Source organism: Aegilops tauschii, chromosome 2 (genome assembly GCF_002575655.3).
Source record: "Aegilops tauschii subsp. strangulata cultivar AL8/78 chromosome 2, Aet v6.0, whole genome shotgun sequence".
NCBI lineage: Eukaryota > Viridiplantae > Streptophyta > Magnoliopsida > Poales > Poaceae > Aegilops > Aegilops tauschii.
In genome coordinates this window covers 579,727,677-579,751,278 of record NC_053036.3, presented here as the reverse complement: position 1 = coordinate 579,751,278, position 23,602 = coordinate 579,727,677, and the positions used below count along the sequence as shown (strand labels likewise).

Below are 23,602 nucleotides of genomic sequence, written 5' to 3'. Positions count from 1 at the left end.
TCATGCTATTTACACCGAAATTATTGGCCGTATTATCATTTCTGTTTGAACAGAAGTTATTGTATGTAAGTCATCAGGTCCATGATGCGTATATTACCGTGCTATTCACACAAAAGTTATCGGGAGGTATGTTTCCAACAACTTTATTCCCGGGTCAAAAAGTTGTCATGGTGTATGTATTTGAGTTATCAGCTCCGTGATGTGTAAATTATCATATTATTTTCATAGAAGTTACCGCACGCATGCTTAGAAACAAATTTCCATGAGCCAAATTTACCGCGGTGTTTGTACGTTAGTTATTAGGTCCACAATGCGTACATTACCATGCTATCAGGTTCGCGGGCTTGACCTTACTTATAGAACACAACAACAAAACAAGGTATAACCTAGTTATGTATTCTCTACATGGGAAAAACGATGGGACTAGGAGATAAATCATCAAAGCTCAAAATTGGAAAGAAAAAGAAATGCCTTTTACCACGTCCTATTTCCATATCAGGCTCTCAGTCCTGACTTACAAAAACTACATAAAACAGTACCTAATCACAACATAGTGCATGCCTAGATGGTTGTCTCAGCTAGCCCACAACCTGTGAGTGCGGGGTTTGACTCCTGCTTTGCTCTTTTTTGCCATATTTATGAATTTGTGAGGGCGAGCCATCGAAATTAGCGACGGGGATTGTTGTATGTATGATCATCAATCAGACGGTAGCCAATGCATTCGGTCATTTTGCAAAAACCAGTTGGTGTGCCCATACATTAGTCGTTTCGCATAAGTTACTGGTGGTATAGTTTTCAATATTTTTTCTGCCTTGTCAAAGTTACCGCGGTGTTTGTACGTAAGTTATCGGGTATGTGATTCGTATATTACTGTGCTATTTTCACATAAGTTATCGAGGGTATATTTTTCAATAACTTTGTCCCCTCTTTGGTGAAAGTTATCGCGGCGTTTGTACATAAATTATCGGGTATGTGGTTCACATATTACCGTGCTATTTTCACATAAGTTACCGGGGTATGTTCTTCAACAACTTTCCCCCCTTAGTCAAAAGTTACCGCGTTATTTAAAGGTAAATTATCGGGTATGTGATACATATATTACCATGTCATTTTGACATAAATTATCGAGGGGGTATGTTTTTCAGCAAATTGCCCCCCTTGGTTAAAGTTACCATGGTGTTACATATATATCGATGATATATTTTCAATAACTTTTGTTTCCAGTGCAAAAGTTGCCATGGTGTTTGTATGGTGCTTATTACCATGTTATTTAAACAGAATTATCGGGGGTATGTTTGAACAGGCCCCCTCGCCCCGGTAAATCTTACCGCAATGTTTATATGTAAATTATCATACATGCGTTTTGTATATCACCATGTTATTTTCACATAAAGTTACCGGGATAGCTTTTTTGAGATACTTAATATGTGTGTTTGTAGGTAAGTTATCAGGTCCGCGGTGCTTAAAATACCATGTTGTTTACACAAAATTTATCGAAGTATGTTTCAAAAACTTTTTTCCTCTAGGTCAAACAACCTTTTTTGTGGGTCAAAAGTAATACCGTGATGGTATCAAAGTTGTCAGGATCAAAGTAGAAAACATCGTCGAAAGACAGTTTACTGCGAGAGAGATGTGTATCTGACAAAAACATCATTCTTTTTATAGATTTTTTTCTTTTAATTTACCACAAAAAGGGAAGAAAAGTGCATAGAAGCTAGTAGATTGCATCGGCTACTAGCATGAAATAGCAGCAGCACTCGCTGCTAGCTAGTAACTAGCCTAATTAGCAGACAGCAGCTAGCCTAGCTAGCCTAACCTAGCTAGTAAACAGCAGCAGATCGCATATGGAACAGTGGCAGGAACAACAAATAGCAGCAAAGCGCATGGAGCACCCTCAAAAAAAAAAAAAAAAAACAAGCGCATGGAGCCACGGGAGGAGCTGCACATGGAGCAGCAGCAGAAAAGTCCACGCGCGTCTTGCGCGGAAGGGGAAGGAGCAGCGCGCAGCCCACGCGCGGGCGTTTGCGGAAAAAAAGCGTTGACCGCTTGATGCAAATCGTACGGCGCTGAATGCGGTAGGTAGTTTTGCAGAAAAACTTCCGTGTGCCAGATACATATTTCGTATATATATATATTATAATTATAAATAATAAACACATAAATAATATAAATTAGACTAAAAATACGGACTTATTAAATTAATAAAAACCCGTCAAACTAAATTATAAATGATTTGTGTAATATAAAAAGTGTTTTATATTAGATAAACGTATTAAAGTAATTTTAGAAACATTTATATTTTAAAAATTAACAAATAAGTTCAAACAATTTACAAGTTTTTTAATTAAATATCCATTTAGTATGTAAAAGTGTTTATTATTTAATTATTTATATTGTTTAAAAGGTGTTCATGCGCTTTTAATAAAGTTTGTGTGTTTTATAAAATAATATTTAGTTTAAATAAATATAAACATATGTATGAAAGAAAATATGACCCTAACGTGCCCTCAGGCTGCAAATCCACGAATGAATACACATTCACAATTATGTGTATCATATATTTTACATCTTTTTTACAAATCTGGAAAAATGAAAATAAAAAAACTAACATGTTTAAAATGGGCCGCACTAACTGCAGTCTTTTTTAACCCAGAGGGCATTCTATTATTGACGCATTCGTTTCTAGCCGCGAGATGCCATTCGTTGGATTGGTAGGCCCTAGTAAAGGCATGCCTCAGATCGCTGGTAGGAAAATCGATGGCCGTACCTCATGTTTGAATTAAAATCTTAATTTTTGTTATTGGCGGGCTGGCCAGCTGCGCATTTGTGTTAGCCCGTGGTTGGAACTTCGAATAAGTTTTTGGATATTACGCTGACAGGTGGGACCCATCCGACGATACACATACAATAACTGTGCATCTGCAACGTGCATTTTCGTGAAAAAAAAAAACAAACATAGAAATCTGAGGTTTTTTTTTTGCAAAAGGACCATGCCACCCGCCTCTCCATAGTGCGGTCAATGACAACAGGTCCCATGCCACGCTGTCACGTCTTGTCAACATCTTGGCAGTATACAAAAGAGATTTGCACCGTATTTGCACGTTAAAATCAAGTTTTTGCACCACTTTAATGTATGCAACAAGTTCTAGCACTAAAGTGACCGTTTGCGTCAAGTTCTAGCATCACCGGTGTAATTGACTTGGACGTAAACTATTCTCGTGTGTTTTATTCTAAATTTTTATGTTTTATTCTGAGTTATTAATTGAGACTCTTGACATGCCGTCTGTTGTCTTCTCTTTATACCCAGCTAAATGCGAGCATCAGTGTCAAGTCTAGGAGACTTAAACTCTCGTGGGTTGAGGATACCACTATCCACATGACCATTCAACTACGAGTTGGTTCACAACTTCGCCGTCTTTCTGTCCAACTAAAGTTACATGCCCGCCCAAACTGAAAGATATTTAAATCATTGCTCGAAATTTTGTATGTGTGCTAAATAGTAAATTTGTACATGATTTCTGCTCTCAAATTATCCCAATGAAACTCAACAAAAACATCTCTTAGTCCGCGCGGGGCGTCGGCGATAGGGCGCGGCCAGTGGCGTAGCCAGATTAGAAACAGCTCCGGGCTAACATCGTTACTAGAGTAGTAAAGAGTGCCAAACATTGATCATATAGCTACAGTCAACAAAGGAATTAGCCGGCACGCCCCAGGCAACGGTCCTGGTAGCCTGGGGCCTGGCTACGCCCCTGGGCGCGGCCGCTCGGGAAGGTGAAGAACTCGGCGATGGGGTCAGGCTCAGTGGCTGCCGCTGCCTGGGAGGGCTGCTGAAGAAGCAGTGGGGGCGTGGCGCAGAGGATAGAGGCAGCGCGAGAGGTCCCGCTTCTAGAGCGGTTGCATCCTTTGTTTGGCTTGTCTCGTGCACCACCTGAATTGAATCATAGTAATGGGACTTTGGTAATCCAGTGATGAAGTCAATGCTGATAATGGACCATGCTTCATCAGGAATGGGTAGAGGATCGAAGAGGCCAGGGAGTTTTTAATGTTCTACCTTAGCTTGCTGACAGATTTGACACTTGTAGTGGTTACGAGCAGAAGTGCAATTCAAAGCGCATTCAATAGTTGTATTAGATAGTTTAGATATAGTGACCCACTAGTTCGAGATGCATCTGATCTCCCAGAAGCGGAAGCTGAATTAGTTGCAGGCTATAATGTAGAATATGCGCGGGATGCGATCCTTAATAGTTCACTGTTGGCGGAAGCCAATGTCCATCATGCGAAAGGTACGCCGTTAGAGTGAGTGCGCCCGCGCTCCGCTCCTTCGACTGATTGTTCGCACCGGATCTCAGGTTCTCTATTGCACTCCCCGATTGGGGTTCTTTTCACCTTTCCCTCACGGTACTTGTACAATTTGACATTCCCCTTGGGAAATAGGGAAAAACAGGCCCCGGATTCCGATAACTTATGTCTCGCCTAGTGGAAAAGTACACAATTGACTAAGAAGATTGGAAGGTGGTACGAAAATACTCATCGGGTCTTTCGTTCCAGCAGTCATGATATAGCTTCTAGCTTTGACCGCTCTTAAGGTGTGGAACTAATCATGCCTTTACGCCTATCGTCGTAGAAGCAGTGACTTTGAAAGATTATGCGGATTGGGTATCCAATCAATTAATCCTCCAAACCAACTAAACCGGGGAAGCCTCTGGGTATCAACAAGTCTATATGGCTGAGGAAGACAAAGAAAAAACTAGTTTTATCGCCCCTTCCTTCTGCTACAAGCGGATCCCCTTCAGTTTGATAAATGCCGGCGCCACATTTAAGCGCCTAATGGGGGTGCCGCTTCGACGACGTCGGTCACCTTTCCTCGTGTGTGGCAGCCAGAGCTCAGCAGCGTGTCTCTCCAGGAGGGCCTATGGCCCCCTTGGTCTTCGTCGTGGCGCTGCTGCAACCGGTGGACACCACGCGAGTGTGTGTAGGGGGGGGCGTCCAGAGTGCGACAAGAGGGGAGACGGGGGGGTGGGGGGCGGCGATCCAGCAGGGAGAAGCCGAGGATCTCGTCGACGCGACCAGCGCCGCGCTTGAGGACCCACAGAGCGCGCTTGGTCGGCAAGTGGCCGACGTCCCACACCCAGAGCCAGCAGGTGAACGTCTTCGTGTGCCCGCGCTCCAGCGTGTGGCTGTCCACGCGGTCGATCCTGCCGAAGTCGCCGAGCGCCCCCTCCAGCGACCATAACTGCATGGGAAAATCTTCGACCACCACCCGGACGCACAGCGTGTACTGGAGGATCGCAACGTGGTCGTGTTCATGCCAGGCGCGAACGTAGAACTTCGCACCGTCCACCTTGAGGATGCCGCGCCGCACGGTGTTGACGCGGTGTGCCGGCAAGTCGAAGTGGACCAGAAACGCCTCGGGATGGCGTGGGCGGTGACACGCAACAGGCGGGGTGGGGTGTTGAGCTGCATCCTGATGGCCCGGCCCACCGCCATGGGGTTGGTGGTGTGGACCCGGTCGACCGCCGTGAGGGTGACTGCAAGCTGCCACAGGACGCGCTCTTCATGCTCCAGAGCCGGGGAAGCGACAACCACCTTGTTGCTGACGCGTGGTCCGAGCGTGGGCGGCACCGACGCAGTGCAGTGACCGCAGGGTTGGAGGGTGTGTGCCATCTCTTCCGGGAGGTGACCTCCCGAAATGGGAAAGTTTACCGGGGGAGGGGGGAGGGGGCGCGACCATGATGGATTTAAGCCGGCCATCCCCGAAACGGGGGGACACAGTACGATCCGCTGGGCCGAAGACCGCTGCCGCGCAGGGCGGCCCGCCTCAATGCAGGATACGCGGCATCAGAAACCGGATCTGACCTTACCGTTGTCGAAGCAGGGGACATCGGCCAATCTAGGGCGACCGGGTGACCGCGGGATAGGTGCGAGACGCCGCGTGCGCCGGTGGTCCCCTCCGGGCGGGGGACATGGCGGGATTCCGGGGAGGGTTGACGGGTGATAATGGCCGGAATCTGTGGCCGCCGCGGCCGGAGTGGCCAGCGACGGTTCCGTTCGTAATCTAAGTTACGCGCGCGATGCTTTGTGAAGTGGTGAGAAGAATTGCATGCGTTCCTGAGTGGTATGTGCAGCAATGAGTAACTAATACTAACCCAGACCAATCTGAGAAATAAAGCCCATATGGTTCCCGAAACCGAAGCACGTTAAGTATCGGAGACACTGATAGTAAATCCGACTCCTACTCCTCCAAGGCGATGGCAGCAGCCATAAAATAGAGCCTCGTACGCACGTACGAGCTTATACACTGGAAAACCGCACGTAGGAGTTTGTCTCTGTCTCTAGAAAATAGAAGGTACGCCACCTATAAAAAGAAGAAACACACCAAGGAATCATGAGCTCGTGCATGAGGAGCTCGCGCTCCCTCCTCGCTGCAGCCATCCGTCTCCTGCAAGTCTTCTGTCAACGTATGTCTATGGCATTGCGTGTTTCTCAGGACTATTGTACCTCCCTGTGGAGGTCGGTGACCATCCACTTGGCTCTTAGCCGGTACTTACACGCCCTGTGGAGGGTCATGACAGCATCTATGTTCCAAACTCTCCATGTCGGCACAAGGACCATTGTCTACCGTGAATTTTACGTTGAGACCGTGCCCTGCACCAACCGCACCCACAAGGTCATCCGCTCTCCCAGGAAAGCACGAGAAATTGGAGAGCGTGCCTTTGCAAATTTCAAGAAGAAGCACGCCTCCAAGATCCTCGACCCACACCACCATGAAAGTGTTCGCGTCCATGCCATTGGCTGGAAGATCATTCGCGCTATCCGTCGTGTATTGTCCATTAAGAGAAAGATAGAGCGACAAGGACAGGAACCACTACAGAAGATGACACGTCTGGGTTGGATCCGCGAGCTCAATTTGGAGGTGATAGTCGTAGAGGAAAATGTCAGAACAGGACGGTGCTTTCCTGGTGGTGGCAAGATAGTACTCTACACGGGATTACTTGATCATTTCAGCACAGATGCTGAGATTGCCACCATCATCGCGCATGAGGTACATACATTCGTTTGTTCGTTCGTTCATTTTGGATTGGTGAGATGTTAATTTTCTAAGCAGGTAGTATTTTTATTGGTTTGTATATATATGTAGGTTGGACATATTATTGCGAGGCACTCCTCTGAGATGATCAAAATATTCAAGTGGTGGCTCCCAACCCGCCTCCTCGTGACGCCATTGTTACAAAGGTATATTAATTGCATCACTTTCTTTTACCCCCGCCATGTTCGTACCTACATCTTATCAAAGTGCTTTTTATTCTTTTGTCCCTAACTGGTTCCAGATTATCCCAAGTTTTTGGGAATCCTCAATTATTTGGCCCTCTTCCATTTGGTGTTCCTACAAAAATCCCCGTTTTTCTCGTTTTCGTCTGGCCAGCGCCCACTGACCATCTTTGTTGGATACCTATATGCCCCTCTGCCATGAGCTACTGCCAGTTGGGTTCCCAGCGGTGAGCTGCTACTAAACAAAAAAGAAGATATAACCTATATGAACAAGATGGCCAATGGGCGGCGACAGGAAAGGAGTTTTTCTTGTGGGCACCAAATGGAAGAGCGGCGAAACCAAGGATTACCAAAAAGACTTGGAATTATCTCTAATTATTAGAATCCTAGGCTTTGCCCCTCTTTGATTTAGTGCCCCTATGAAAATGCTCAATTTTCTCGTTGTTTCCGTCCGGTCAGCGCCTCACGTTCATGTTGGATGATACCTATGCCCCTCCACCACGAGCCACTACCAGTTAGGCTGGGGGAGATTAGTATAGGATCTCACATTAGGTGAGATCAATGAGATCTCATTGATCTCACCTAATGTGAGATCCTATACTAGTCTCCCCAGTTAGGCTCCCACCCATGAGCTACTGCTAAAAAAAGAACTTGTAACCTACATGAATGTGACGACCAATGAGCAACGACATGGAAGGAGTTTTTTCATGGGAACGCCAAACGAAAGAGGGGCAAACCCGAGGGTTAAAGAAAACTAGGGAGAATGCCGGAACCAACTAGAGACAAATGTATTAAAAAACTAAAAATCATTGAATTTAACACAATATATGCGTGCATTCAAGTATTTACTTCGTGTTAATTAGAAGATGTTATTTTTTAAGAATGTGATGATAATTACATACTTTGTATCGTAGGAATGAGCTAGAGGCAGATTACATTGGAATGTTGCTACAGGCTGCTGCTGGTTTCGATCCCCACGCTGCCCCTATGTCCCTTGAAAAGCAAGGACGAATAAATCGGAAGTCGACATTGACAAAATTGCTCTCCTTCTTCTCATTCAGCGCTCATCCATCTACTAAGAAAAGATCACAACTTTTATCACAACCCAAGGTCATGGAGGAGGCTATGGAATTGTACAGAGAAGCAACCAGTGACGGGCCTGACAATGAAGGATGTAGTTCCTCTTAATAAAGCTCTAGCTAGATCTGCGTAGGATTTGGTGGTGCATCAATTGTGCAAAAGAATGCACACAAGCATTTTCTTGTTAGATTTGTGGACTGATGTTAAATGAGTACTGCTATCAATACTAGTTGCATGTCCATGTGTTGCCATGGAACCATACCAAAATTGCTTTAGTTGTACTTGTCCCACCTCATCCATATCACTAATTTTATTTTTTCCTGACACATGTCTTATTTCTCATATACTCAACCAATAAGCAGATAGAGAGGCGATTTCCTATGCATGGTGATAGCTACACACACATGGTCTTTGGCATAAGTGCCTTTTATATATATATGAGGTGTCGGGCTTCTTATGGCATTGGTACAAGTGCATTTTGGTTGTATAGAAATTATATTTTCTCAAAATAATCAGAGATAAAAATTGGGGCCATGTGTAGCTACCACCATGGGTAGCAAATTATTTTCGTAGGCGATTTTCTATGCATGGTGATAGCTACACACGCATGGTCTTTGGCATAAGTGCCTTTTTTTATATACGAGGTGTCGGGTTTCTTATGGCATTGGTACTAGTGCATTTTGGTTGTATAGAAATTATTTTTTCTCAAAATAATCAGAGATAAAAATTGGGGCCATGTGTAGCTACCACCATGGGTAGCAAATTATTTTCGTAAGCAGATAAGCTAGCACTCACAATGCTTGCCTTACGTATTTTATGGATCTGATGAGCTCATGTGTACATGTGTGTTTCTCTTAAAAATCCTGATTTTGGACTAACCGTACCATTAAAAAATGCTTCATGTAATTTCCTCTCCTCTTTCATTGTATGTGCTTATGCTTGGTTGAGACCATGGGATAAAAAAGACAAAAACAGTTGTGTTCCAGTGTGTCAAACAGATCGAGAAGGCGACTAGATTGGGGGGGGGGGGGGGGAGGTGGGTGAATAGGAGATTACAAAATTTTAGCTTAACTTCCAAATTTTTGGGTCAAATGCAGATAAAGTAAGTTCTTTCTAATATGCAATTGTCGAGAGGTGGTCATCGAGATTGGAGCTACGATGCACCTTCTAGATTGTTCGGCCAGGGTTAAAACACTCCACATTCACGCACGACAAGAGATTTACCCAGGTTGAGGTCATCACGAGGTGTAATGCCCTACTCCGCTTATACTGTTGTTTGTATATTGATTTCTTAGATTCCTAAAAGAAAGTCTTTCTCGACATATGAACTTCTTCTCTCTCTTTTTTGCGCATAAGAGTGTTTAGGTATTTCACATACATATAAGACATCTGTAACAGGTCGACACATAATCCTCCAATTCCAAATATATAAGAAAATAAGAGTGCGTTTAGGTATTTCACATAAGCAAGCACCAACATCATCAAACAACAGGACCCTTTGATAGTTACAAATACTCAACTTTTAAACTTCTCACGTCCACACTCTGCCCGGTGCTCTCGTGCTCCGCGCCATTACTATAGCTTAGAGATTGTAGCAGCTTTATTAGATCGCGAGAACACAAAAATCAAACTAGGGACATGATAATCATATATTATCCCTCTCAACTGATTCAGTTGTAGGCGTCAGGGTTGGCGATGAGGTAGGCCTCGGCGGCCTTAAAGATGGCGGTGACGGATTCCTTGGCCTTGGTGATTTCGTCATTCACCTCCACGCCTGACAGCAGTTTGTACGTCGAGTCCACCTTCACGAAGCTCCCTCCGTTGGCCGCCGGCTCCACCTTGATGTGCGACGTCGCGGTCTCGATCGCCGAGCCGATGCCGCCGCCCTCGCAGTGGCGTAGCCAGCCCGATAAGTAAGGGTGGTCCATTAATAGAAATTTTACGTAAGTTTATTTATTTCTTTTTTTTGCACTGGTAAGTTTATTTATTTTCACAGAAATATTTTTTACTACACTATATACAAGCTATGGGAAAATTCCAGGATGGTCCATGGACCACCCTGGCCACCGCCTAGCTACGCCACTGCACAAGGGTCGACTTGCACTCGCACTTGTCCGCGTCCAGGAACTCGAGCCTCTCCTTCACGAGGGTAAAGGGCATGGCTGCAAGAGCAAAGAATCGCGTGTTATGCCGCTGCCTGACTGAGGTGACATGCATGGATTGTATGTGATGCATATGTACCTGAGGAGGCTGAGGTGAAGTTGAACTGCCTGACGCTGCCGATGCCGCCTTCGCCCTCGACGGGGTGGGCACTGGCGACGATGTGGGGCGCGAGCTTGGGTGCCAAAGTATGTCAGTCCATGACTCCGGCACGGAACAGGCGCGGTGCAGCGACCGACGACTCGATGTCGTGAGTCCAGCTGTTGGTGGAGGCCATTTCTGCGGTGATCAACTAGTTAAGATCGGCAGGTGCGAACGCTATGAGCTCAGTCAGAGCGTTGTGTTGCTAGTGCAAAGTAATTGTAGTACTATGTTGCAGCGGCTGCTTGGTTGCCGAGAGCGTGCGCGATGAGAGCTATAAATAGGTGTCCCGGAGCGCGGGGTTGGTGCCGGATGGGGTCTGGTGAGGTCGCCGCCTCGCCGGTCGCCGAGTTTCCACGAGGGACTGCAGTTCAGACTTAATTATGCAGGCAGGGTTGGCATGGATGGCACCCCCTCGTGGCCCTCGTCGTCAACGTTTATTGATTCTGGTGTGTAAAGAATGTGTTCCAGTGAGTAAAATACTGCAATGCCAAACGAAAATAATGGTGACAGGTGTGGTTGGCATATGGCATGGTTGGTGTCTGGTGGGAAAAGAAAACGCCACTCTTTCAGTGGGCTACATGTCTGTACGTAAACTCTTCTTGTGTGTTTTATTCTAAGTTTTTTAGGCTATGTTTTATTATGAGTTATTTATTACTCCCTCCGTCTTAAAATAAGTGTCTCAACTTTGTACTAGCTTGAGTATAAAGTTGTACTAAGTTTGAGACAGTTATTTTGGGACGGAGTGAGTATTTGAGTACATACCAGCTCTTCTTTTGGCCACTCTTGACACTATGTTCTGTTGTATTTTTTTTTACACCCAGTTTTGTTGAAATCGGTTGTGTTTCTATATATCCATTAGAGTGAACTTGCTAATCGTAACGGGCATAGTCGCACCAAAGTTACATGCCCGCCCATATAGGGCGATACTCAAATCATGACTTCAAATTTTGTGTTTGTGCTAAATGTGTACATGCTATGTGTTCTCGAGTTATCGCAAGGGAACTCTACATAGACATCTCTTAGTCCCTTGAGTTATCGAGATAAGTTTGGTTGCTTCTCAGAAGTTGGAAGCAGGTGGGAGCGTCTACATCCATGGGCTTTAGATTAGGTTGATTATTCACGGACAAACCACCATTGCAGATGGTCTTACCACCCGTCGGAAGGTTTCCATCGGTGATGTAGAGATCAAGGCGGCGACTTCCTTGCCATTGGCCTTCTTGAAGGCATTATCATGGAGCGGGCAAGATTGTCGGAGCCGGTGGTAGAACGTTCGATGTGGATGCTGGTAGCGGCTGCAGTTGTTTGGCGATGATGACAACACCGAGTTTCTACAGAGTCGCGACATGCTTTTGTTGACGGTCTTTTCGACATATCCGAAGGGTCTTTTCAAGCTTCATCATTCCTTGTGCAGCAGAGCTGCCATAGTTGTCTTGATGGTTACAACGATATGCGAATGGTGCCCATCTCGGGAGGCCGAGCAGGCGCAAGCCTTGCATATTTCTATTGTGAAGCTCGTTATCGAAGTCGTGGTTGTCTATTGTTGACGGTTTGGCATGAGCTGATACGGTCCTCGTACATATGTTGTGATGATCGCGTTGTTGGTGGTCGTCCATGGCGAAGACGTTGTTGCTGGATCTAGGCGGTGAGTGATGACGATGTTGCTTATGGGCAGTCTCAATGGTTGTTCTTTTCTCAGTGGTGCGTGTGAGTTTCTGTCGTTATTTAGGTTGGCCGGGTGCCATGTTGGCGATTGACATGCTCCATGTCAGTCGGCCTTTGTGCTTGTAATTTTGGTTTTCGTCGGATTTTCCCCTAGGCAACTCTCTTCTACTCAATTAATCAATTGAGACCAAGGCCTCCATTTCAAAAAAAAAAAAACACTCGCAAACAGCCAAAACCCTTGGATATGAAACAACCAAGAGATTGAGCAGCTTGTGGATAATTTTGTCACTGGTGTTCAATATGACCAGCAAGAACATAATTATAAAGAGTGAGATCCAATTTTTCGTGATGCTCTGTTGAAACAAGATGACTACACCCAAATTTTACTTCTTCATAGGTGAAGGGGAACGTGATATGCAACTAAAAAAGATTGTGCCCCCTCCTGGTGCTCCCCCTCCCACCTATATATAGGTGAGTGGGAGAGGGGTGGCTGACCTAGAAGGTGGAGTACTTCTAGGATTCCTCTTTCGGATTGGCTTGCCCCCCAAAGCAATAGGGTGCAGTTTGACTTGGGCATCATGTGGTGCCTCCCCCCTTCCCTAGGGAAAAGGGGGGCTAACCCACTAGGACCATTCTATAATGTTTCAGAAGGTTCTGAAACCTTCTGATGCTTTCATGACTTTACAGTAATTTTTGGGACATTCCCGGGATCACCGGGACACTCCCAGGACCTACCGAAACACTTCCTGGATCATCTAATTATTTCGGAGCCCATACTCCCGTTATCCATTGGCTAAGGAGGCAAGTAAAAATTAAGACTTATACGAAAATACCAACAAGAAGACGTGATCTCGCAGTATTTCATAAGCTAGGTATAATCAACGCCATTGTTACTCTAACAATGCATTCTCATTATGGTTAGCATACTCGTTACATTAACAAAGCTTATGGTTACAAAAAAAAGAACCATCAACATTACATGAGCTAGTGCAGATGCCTGACTAGGGATCTGCATGGTGTTTATGTTTGCACACATGCAAATAGGTCTTCCTTCGTATCTCCTATTCAAGAACGATGGCAATTGTAGAACAGAAGATAAACTTAATTATGAGCATGGAAATAGAATAATATCAACTTTATTATTGTATTTTGGGTGTATTTCCAAGACACTCTTACTTGCACTAGAGTCAATAATCTAATCAATACATAAGCTACTAACATCTATGACATTCTGGTGTTGCTCATGCTTTGCTTGTGGTAGAGGCTTCGTCAATGGATCTAACACATTCCGGTATGTGTGTATATTGCATATCTTTACATCCCCATGCTCCCCCAATTCACGAATTAGGTGAAATATGTGTTAAATATGTTCGGATTTCAGGTGGGACCTTGGTTCTTTTGGCTGAGATTGACCGGATTGCAATATTCATAACTATGATAAGTTATATATGGCATAATCTCAATAGGCATTACGTCTGTGATAAATAGACCATTAATTCAATTGCCTCTATTACTAATACTTCACTCCAAAATAGCTATCCAGCAAGCACATCAAGGTATTAAGTTTGCAGCAAACATAGTATGGCAACAAAGATGACATAATACAGGAAGAAGTCAATCAATATGACAAAACCCCGTCGTTTTGTCCTTAGTGGCAACAATACAATATGTGTCTTGGCCCTTATTGTCACTCGGTAAGAGCATCGCAAGATTGAACCCACTACAAAGCATAACTCCCTTTGAAGAAAAACCCATCAAATTTGGCCAAAGAAGATAGACATAGATCGAAGAGCATACAAAGCAATTTAATTATGCAACAACAAAACCTCAAAAGATTCAATTAATTTCAATAAACAATCTAATCATATAGTGACAATTCATCATGTCCAAAGAAACACACCACAAAATTACATCGGATTGATCTCAATCGAGAACGAGAACATGGTATTGAAGATCCAGAAACAAAGAGACCCGTCTAGCTACTACTATGGACCCGTAGGTCCTGGTGGAACTACTCACACATGGTCATGAAGACAATAAGTTGATGAAGATGGCTCCGGCAATGGCTTCCGGCGGGGCTTTGGAACAGGTCTCCAGATGGGATCACCTCGGAATAATAGCTTACGACAGCTATAAAATTACTTCGGAGGTACGACAAATAGTTTCAGTATTTATGTAACATCCTCAAATTTTCAATTTGGAATGTTATACATTAGATCATCATGCATATCATACTTTATTGCATTTTGATTTGCAATCCTAGAAATTCCACGCAACTCAACGACCCACGGAGAGAGTTGGGGATTTCGTTATTTTCATATTTGGGTTTTCTCAAATTTTGAAAATAGGATCATTTGTTTTTATTATTTTTCTCTCTGAAAATATTTCATATCAAAATATATGAGAGAAGATAAAATGACTTCTCCAAAAATAATGAAATATTGGAGGAAAAATATTAAAAATAAATATTTGATTTTTATTTGATTTTATTTGAACTAGGAAAAATACGCGTTTTTCAAAATTGCATTTAGGCCCCAAATAAATGTTCATCTTGTCCGGCTTGACTTTAGAAGTCGGGAAAATTTCTTTTGGGATTTTTGGAGTCCGTTTAGTATTTATTTTATTTATTTTTCTGTGCGAAATTATTTAAAAAAAAATCGCGAAACCGACTTTGGGCCGTGTTCGACCCCTCCGCCTGGCCAGGCCTTTATAAGGCGCCGCCCTCGGCCCCGATAGCCCAAGCCGCCCGAGCCGCCGAAACCCTAACCCTAAGCCGCCGCCGCCGCCGTCGCGTGCCGCCGCCGCCGCCCGACGCCGTCGCCCGATCTGCCGCCGCCGCCGACCCCGCCGCCCGACGCCGGAGTTCCGCCGCCCGACCCCGCCTCCCACCGACCCCGCCGCCTCGCCGGAGCCGCCCCGTCGCCCCTCGCCGGAGGTAGCCGCCGCCCCGCCGCCGGCGGTTTTCCTTGAGAAAACTGTTCGGTTTTCCCGTCCGGTTTTTCGTTCGGTTTTATAAAAAAACCCTAGATATGTTTTTTTTCCGGTTTAGTTTATTTAGCGAACACTCGTTCGTTCGTTTTAACGAACGGTTTTCGTTTTTTTTCACAGACAGCGAACGTTCGTTCGTTAGCCTGTTCGTCAGTTTTCTTTTTCTCGGATTTTCCGCGATTATTTCTGATCGCGATTTCCGATCTGTTTTTCGTTTTAGTATAACTTTTCGCTCGCTTATCGGAATCAGGCGATTCAAGTGCCTAAAGTTTCGTCTCGAAACCCTCTTTCCGTTTAACCAACTCAAACAAGTTTTTGCTACTTTAAAATTTGACTTAAGTCCAGATTAGTAAACGAAGCTTGTTTCTTTCGCCGTTTGAGTTTCGTTGCTTCGTTCGATTTGATTCTTTTTGTAAACCGGAGTTCTTAAGTTGAACTTTCTGGTTAGATCTCTTATTTTGAGTTTTACTCGTGCACCCTTGCTTGATTGCTTATGTATGTATTGTTTGTTTGCGATAGAGTACCCGGAGTGCGAAGCGTGCTACTACGAGTCTCTAGGTTTCACGGACCATCAGCAAGGCAAGTAACAGTTTGATCATACCTCTTTACCACCCAGTTTTATTGCATTAGATCAATCCTCAAACAATTGCATGATTAGGATCTGATTAATATGTGGGTTTTGGGAATTAGAAGAGGTAGTACCTGTTGCCCTGTTTAATATCAAACCCTTGGGAGTTACTTCTACGTTTGCTTATATTGCTATGCTATGCTCGTAGACGTGGATTGGGTTTGAGTGAATTCTTCATGACAGATGTGAGATTATTAATTTATGGTTCAACTTAAGGTGGCTACTTAAATAAACATCTGGGTGGATTGAGGCACCTGGAGAATCCAGTGTTGCCTGTATTTTTTTGGATATCCCGGAGTACCCGTGTGATCATCCTATGGACCGCCACCCAGGCTCAAAGGGATCATGAGATTATTCATGCTAGAAACTGCCGTGTGCAGCCACAAGCTATTATGGGCTCTAGCATAGTTGATAGGTTACATGACCTCTTGAAGAGGTGGGCTAGCAGATGTAGGGGAAAGTAGGTGTAACTGTCCACCCGGAGTAAAGAGTAGTGTTTCTGAAAGACTGTGTCTCGGTCATCCGTTTCTCAAACACCTTGTAGTGCGAGAAATCAAGCGGAGGCGATCGAGTCTTGTGGGGAAAAGTGCGCAAACCTCTGCAGAGTGTACAAACTAATCATGATTAGCCGTGTCCCCGGTTATGGACATCTTGAGTATCTAGTTCTTGGATTATCATGTGAATCTCATCATCATGTTACTTAATTTAATTTGATTGGGTTAATCACATTCTTAATTGGGATTGAGTTGGAGGTACCTTCTCAATGTTTAACAACCACCATGATAGTTAAATAAAATTTATTCCTTTGTGGTAGGGAAAAATTGGCTTTTCGCAAAACTGCAACCATAGAGCTTTCCACCAGCCAAATATGCATGTAGTGATAGCATTATTCTGTTCATTACTCTCTATGTGTTACTTTGCCAGCATATTCCATGTGCTGACCCGTTTTCGGGCTGCAACGTATCATGTTGCAGACTTTTCAGACGACGAGTAAGGAGCCTTAGGTCGTGGTCTTATACTCAGTGATGCCGTTGGAGTTGATGGACTCACTTTATCTTCCAAGCCTTCCGCTGTTATCGTATTTAGATGGCCTTAAGCCATATTTATTTGTATTGAGTTCTCTTGAACTATTCGATGTAATAAGTGTGTGATTGCTACTCTATTATAAATCCTTCAAAGTACTGTGCGTGTCAGCATTACCGATCCAGGGATGACACTGATGCACGGAGACTAGACTGTTTGAGGTCTGGTCGCTACAGAGATGGTATCAGGGCACACGCTGACTATAGGACACGACCACTAAGCTAAAGCCCTAGATCACTACTCTCTTCTCATTTCTGACTCCTCTCCTTTCTTCCACTCTTTTAGGATGGCGGATGCAAGGAACAAGTTCGCGCAACCAGATGAGGATACACCTTTTGGACGACACTTGAAGGAAGTTACTAAGTACCTGAACATAGGAATACCAAGCTTCAGGGACCTACAACGCCACACTACCAGAAGAGGAGCGCTGGATGATTCAAGTTCAAGTTCCAGGAAGGACGTTCACGCCAGTCACTGAGCCCATAGAGTTTTCCTTTGATGCACCAACCTGGAGTCTAGGAAAGAGCATGGCAGCCCACATCACCATGGGACACATTGGAGAAGTGTACCACAATAATCTCAAGGATACTATCAATCAGATTTGTGGGCGCCGAGACAAGCAATGGGAGATGATCAGTACCAGGAAGGATAGATCTATTGCAGCTTTCATCCAGGAGTTAAACCAGCACATTCGTCGCCAGGAGAACCAGATGTGTGCAGACATGATAGATCTGAAGAAGGCAAAGACTAGGATCATGGAACTGGAGGAAGAACTCAAGGCTACACGCGAGGATTATATGGAGGAAATCGTCGCACTAGTAGAGAAGAATGGCGACCTGACAAAGAAGCTAGAAGTTTTCATGGGAGACCCAGCTCCAGGAGGAGATGACGACGATTCTACTTGCCTGGAGAATTACATCATCATCGACGACACCGACTCGGATGTAACGCCCCGAGACCGACGCTCCAGAAGACTTCCGGATGCTCTGAGTTTCGTCGTGTGATTTGTTTTGTTTGTTGCATCTCTTGCATTGCATCATGTCATCATGCAACCTTTTTTTTAAAAATACTCAGATAAATAAATTGTATGGATCTTCAATCCATTTAAATCGAGGGAATTCACATGGTGTTTTCTCTTTATAACATATCCTCCCAATATTATTAGGGAGCTATAACAAAGTATTCCATTCTTTGGGAATCACCATAACACACGTGCAAAATTAATCCTATGCCTTTTCTGCTTTGAGTCGATCTCTCTAACCTTGTCTATAATTCTTTCTTCATCTACCGAAGCCCCACCAAAATTCTCAACATTTTTGGACCTTCCCAACCCTCGCTTCCTATTCAAACCATTTGAATTTTAAATCAAATGAGTTTGAATTTAAACTTTCGGTCTTGCCCACTTCTATTTTTCCTGGTTCAAGCACATTTTTGTGAGTCCGGAAAAATAATCCCCATGTCCAACTTCTTTCCCTAACCCTCTCTTTCTTTTCTTCTCTCTAATTTCTTTTCTATTAAAAGAAATATGAGGGGGAGAGAGAGAGCGCAGCCTAGCCGGCCTCTTGGGCCTAACCAACCAACGCCGGCCCACCTAACCCTCCTAACCCTAGCCGCTCGACCCCTCAACCCCTCTCGTTCCCCTCCGCCGCCACCCACACACTCATGCATCGAGCCAGGAGAGCCCTGCTCGATCCCCTCTTCCCTCGATGCGCTGTCAGAGAGAGAGAGAGAGAGACCATCGCCGCGCCCTTGTTCCGTTCCCCTCTGCCTCCTCCTCGTCGCCAGAGTCCAGCCACCCGACTAGCAGGAGGCCGCCGCCGCCATGAATGCTCGCAGGAGCGCCAACGCCACCAGGCCGCCGTACCGCGCCCAAGCTCCTCCGCCCCGAGCTCCGTTCGCGCTGCCGTTTGCCCGGATCCGGCGCCGGCCGACTGGATCCACCCGTCTTCGCTGTTCCCGGCGCTGTCGGAGCCATGCTTCGAGTCCTCGCCGTCAAGCTCCACGCCGCTCGCCAGCCTCGTCCGCTCCGCCCCTTGCTCTGCTCCACCTCCTTAGCGTCGAGCGCCACCCTTCGCGCCCCTCCGTCGTTCGCTTCGGGCGCCCCGACCTTCCTCGCGCCCGATCTGCTCCAAGCCACGCCACCGGCCGAGTTCCTCGACCTCCGCGCGTCCCGGAGTCCCTCGCCCACTGCTGCACGTTCCAGTCGTTGCTCCTCTCGGCTGCGCATGTACGTCGACGCCAAGTTCCATTGCCTGCTCGCCGCCATCGCCCTAGCAGGAGCTCCGCCTCCCTTGCTTCATGCCAAGACCAATGCCGGCCACTTCTTCCAGCCGCTGCTCGGCCATGCCCCGACGACCAGCAGCTCGAGCTACCTCCACGCACCTCCTGTGACCTCCCGAGGCAGGGCCTTGACAAGTCCCTCGATGCCCCTCCAGATGTGTCAATGCCTCTGTTTGACCCATGTACAACTATCCGGTGATGCGCCAAGTACCCCCTCGGATCGTCAAGTTCGACTACACGGAACCGCCAAGTACCACTACGATTGCCGTGTACATCTACGGACACCAAGACCGGAACAACAAGTACCCCGGCAACGTGTGTAACTCTAGCGTCGACCCCGTGGACGTCAAGTACCTCTACCGACGACCCCGAACATCTACGAAAACGTGTACCACTACCGTCGCCGTGTACCACTACTTCCCTCGGCGACCCGTGAACAACTACTTCCACTACCGTCGAACCCGATCCACTCCGAAAATGCACGCTTCGAAGGTATAACCGCCGAGACGACGCCCGTGAACGAATGATTGTGATGTATGAGTTGCTCATGTTCAAACCGTGTCCCAATTGTCGCTTGCGCGTTCCTTGTTTCCATGCCACCGACATGTGGGACACCCGGTAATCGGGATCACCCCACCATGTTTTGCATGTTTCGCACATCCGCACACTTGCTCTTTTGCACCGGTATCTCAATGAGTTATCGGATCATCGGAATGTTGTCGTGGCACCATTTTCGTTGTTGTTGCCGTGGCACCCCTTTCGTTCCGCCGTGGTGACCAAATGCTTTGTAACATGCTCATGTCAACATTTTCATAAAATTGCTTAAAACTTGCATATGTCATCCGCATCATGATAACAACATTTAAAATGTTTATATTTGTTGTTTCCATTAAATTGCTTAATGACATGGAGATTTTCCGGAATTGTTGTTTGTTGTCCCGGCCTCATTTAAACTTGCCTAGATAGATAGTCTTACTATGCTTCACCCCTTGCCACGTTTAATAACATTTAATATTGTTGGGTACATAACCGAGAGAGAACTAAATATTTGAATGTGGTGTTTCGTCAATATGCAACTCGTTGCATATTGAGCTCCACCTAATTTGTAGTATTGTTTGTTGCCTTTTGCCATGCCATGCTTCATTTAAACCGGACATGCATCATACTTGATTGTCCATCATGCCATGTGTATGTGGTGGTTGTTTACTATGTTGTTTGCTTCTTTCCGGTTTGCTTCTCTCGTTAGCTTCGGTTTCGTTCCGGAGTTGTGAGGATCCGTTCGACTACGTCCGTTTGTCTTCTTCATGGACTCGTTCTTATTCCTAGCGGGATCTCAGGCAAGATGACCATACCCTCGAAATCACTTCTATCTTTGCTTGCTAGTTGTCCGTTCTATTGCTATGCCGCGCTACCTACCACTTGCTATTTCATGCCTCCCATATTGCCATGTCAAGCCTTTAAACCTTTCCCAGCAAACCGTTGTTTGGCTATGTTACCGCTTTTGCTCAGCCCTCTTATAGCGTTGCTAGTTGCAGGTGAAGCTGAAGTTTGTTCCATGTTGGGACATGGATATGTTGGGATATCACAATATCTCTTATTTAATTAATGCATCTATATACTTGGTAAAGGGTGGAAGGCTCGGCCTTATGCCTGGTGTTTTGTTCCACTCTTGTTGCCCTAGTTTCCGTCATACCGGTGTTATGTTCCTTGATTTTGCGTTCCTTACGCGGTTGGGTGTTTTATGGGACCCCCTTGACAGTTCACCTTGAATAAAACTCCTCCAGCAAGGCCCAACCTTGGTTTTAACATTTGCCACCTAAGCCTTTTCCCTTGGGTTCTGCAGACTCAAGGGTCATCTTTATTTAAACCCCCGGGCCAGTGCTCCTCTGAGTGTTGGTCCAAACTAGAGCACCGTGCGGGACCATCCCTTGGCAACTTGGGTTACGTCGGTACATGTACGCTTAGCTTATCTGGTGTGCCCTGAGAACGAGATATGTGCAGCTCCTATCGGGATTTGTCGGCACAGCGGGTGGTCTTGCTGGTCTTGTTTTACCATTGTCGAAATGTCTTGTAAACCGGGATTCCGAGACTGATCGGGTCTTCCCGGGAGAAGGAATATCCTTCGTTGACCGTGAGAGCTTATAATGGGCTAAGTTGGGACACCCCTGCAGTGTATTATCTTTCGAAAGCCGTGCCCGCGGTTATGTGGCAGATGGGAATTTGTTAATATCCGGTTGTAGAGAACTTGACACTCGACTTAATTAAAATATATCAACCACGTGTGTAGCCGTGATGGTCTCTTTTTGGCGGAGTCCGGGAAGTGAACACGGCTTTTGAGTTATGTCTGACGTAAGTAGAAGTTCAGGATCACTTCTTGATCATTACTAGTTGACGACCGTTCCGTTGCTCCTCTTCTCGCTCTTATTTGCGTATGTTAGCCACCATATATGCTTAGTGCTTGCTGCAACTCCACCTCATTACCCCATCCTTCTTATAAGCTTAAATAGTCTTGATCTCGCGGGTGTGAGATTGCTGAGTCCTCGTGACTCACAGATTCTACCAAAACAGTTGTAGGTGCCGACGATACCAGTGCAGGCGACACAACCGAGCTCAAGTGGGAGTTCGACGAGGAACGTGGTCGTTACTATGTTTCGTTTCCTGATGATCAGTAGTGGAGCCCAGTTGGGACGATCGGGGATCTAGCATTTGGGGTTGTCTTCTTTTATTTTGGTTCCGTAGTCGGACCTATGTGTGTTCTCTGATTGATGTATGATTTATTTATGTACTGTGTGAAGTGGCGATTGTAAGCCAACTCTTTATCCCATTCTTGTTCATTACATGGGATTGTGTGAAGATACCCCTTCTTGCGACAAAACCACAATGCGGTTATGCCTCTAAGTCGTGCCTCGACACGTGGGAGATATAGCCGCATCGTGGGTGCTACAAGTTGGTAATCAGAGCCAGCCCCGACTTAGGAGCCCCCTGCTTGATCGAATCGCTGGCGTTGTTGAGTCTAGAACAAAAATGTTTTGAGTCTTAGGATTATATATATCGGAGAGTAGGATTCTTTTTACTCCTCAGTCCCTTCGTCGCTCTGGTGAGGCCTCCTGACATAGAAGTTTTGACTTTTCTCTCCTCAAATTTCACTAATATTTTTTTAGGATCACGCGGGTATCTTGGAATCGTTCCGATGGTTTTGTGACGAGAACATTGTTCTTGGTGCCTCCTGACATTTAGGGGTTGTGGCAGTGTCCCGGGGAGTTGAGCTCCGAGGTGTTGTCGTCACAATTTTATCGTTGCAGTTCTGGAATACCTGAGTTTCGCCGACATCGAAAATCTCTTTTATGCAGTTGTTGGTGAGATCACCTCGACGCCACCCAGTACTGGGGCGGGAGTTCGGGAGTATTGCCATAACTCGTATAACGAATGCTTTTCGAAGGTTGAGGTAAATGATTTCCGAAGGTTTCTTGGTTATGTGTTGAAGGATGGATACGGCTGGATCTAGGTATTGTTAGTTTGGGTGAGATTTATTGTGTCCCCTGTATCCCCAACACCTGATTGCATAACCAGAAAGTTTCGGGAGTTTATAAGTGGGAATTCAAGTAGCTCCTAGGATATCTTTCTGACAGATGCATGATATGAGATTGGGGTTCGACGTCTAGTGGTCCGCCTTTCCACGGTTGGTTTTACAGTGGTCTCGTAGTGTCTTAAAGAGTCCTTGGCTATGCCGACTCGGGGACGCTTCGTATGTCATGTGCACTGCCTTGTACATGATGGTGCTGTACGATCGAGCCCGTGTGGGCCCCACCACGAAAACTTCGGACGAAATCTCTATCATATGTTTGTTCCGGCTTATTTTGCAAGCCAAATCCTTTGTTTTTATTTTGTTTTGTGGTATTCGAGTTGCTTCAATGACAAGTGTTGATTCCATACCTTATTCTAAGCGGCGTTCTCATATTCCTATGTGGATACTAATCCTTCGTGATCATCGAGTTTGCCATCTTAATTCTATTTCCAACCGGTGCGTTTCTCTTCGAGATGATCCCATCATTCTCCCCATTCGGAAGATCAATAATAAGTTTTCTCAACGTTGTTTGTTTCATCTGCCCCAAGTTGCCTTTGTTTTCCCGCCCTCCCACCCTCTTTCTTCAAGGACTCAGATTTCTTAATCATGTATCCATCTTATGGAGGTGAAGTTTCTTCATTCTTTTCAATCAATGTTCTTATCCGGTGATTCTCAGGAAGATGCTCAGGAAGCTTCAAGTTTATCATTCTTCATTCTCGTATTCTTTTCCGGTGGATTCAATT

The 23,602-nt window shown here is 45.5% G+C and overlaps 1 protein-coding gene and 1 pseudogene across 1 annotated transcript; one reads left to right on the top strand and one right to left on the bottom strand.

Moving 5' to 3' along the window:
- The first annotated feature begins 6,397 nt into the window (after positions 1-6,397).
- LOC109746474 (mitochondrial metalloendopeptidase OMA1-like) lies at positions 6,398-8,457 on the top strand. Its single transcript, XM_020305600.2, has 3 exons — positions 6,398-7,042; positions 7,139-7,233; positions 8,184-8,457. Exons 1-3 carry the CDS (start codon positions 6,398-6,400, stop codon positions 8,455-8,457), a joined length of 1,014 nt encoding a protein of 337 aa, XP_020161189.2.
- A 1,344-nt stretch (positions 8,458-9,801) lies between these two features.
- LOC109746475 (pathogenesis-related protein 1-like) lies at positions 9,802-10,882 on the bottom strand (annotated as a pseudogene).
- Positions 10,883-23,602: the final 12,720 nt, after the last annotated feature.

Bases quoted from the DNA above. Each gene is read 5' to 3' on its own strand.
- LOC109746474 (XM_020305600.2), top strand. From the start codon at position 6,398: ATGAGGAGCTCGCGCTCCCTCCTCGCTGCAGCCATCCGTCTCCTGCAA. The intron at 7,043-7,138 runs GTACATACATTC...ATATATATGTAG, and splicing joins CCACCATCATCGCGCATGAG to GTTGGACATATTATTGCGAG. The intron at 7,234-8,183 runs GTATATTAATTG...TTTGTATCGTAG, and splicing joins GTGACGCCATTGTTACAAAG to GAATGAGCTAGAGGCAGATT.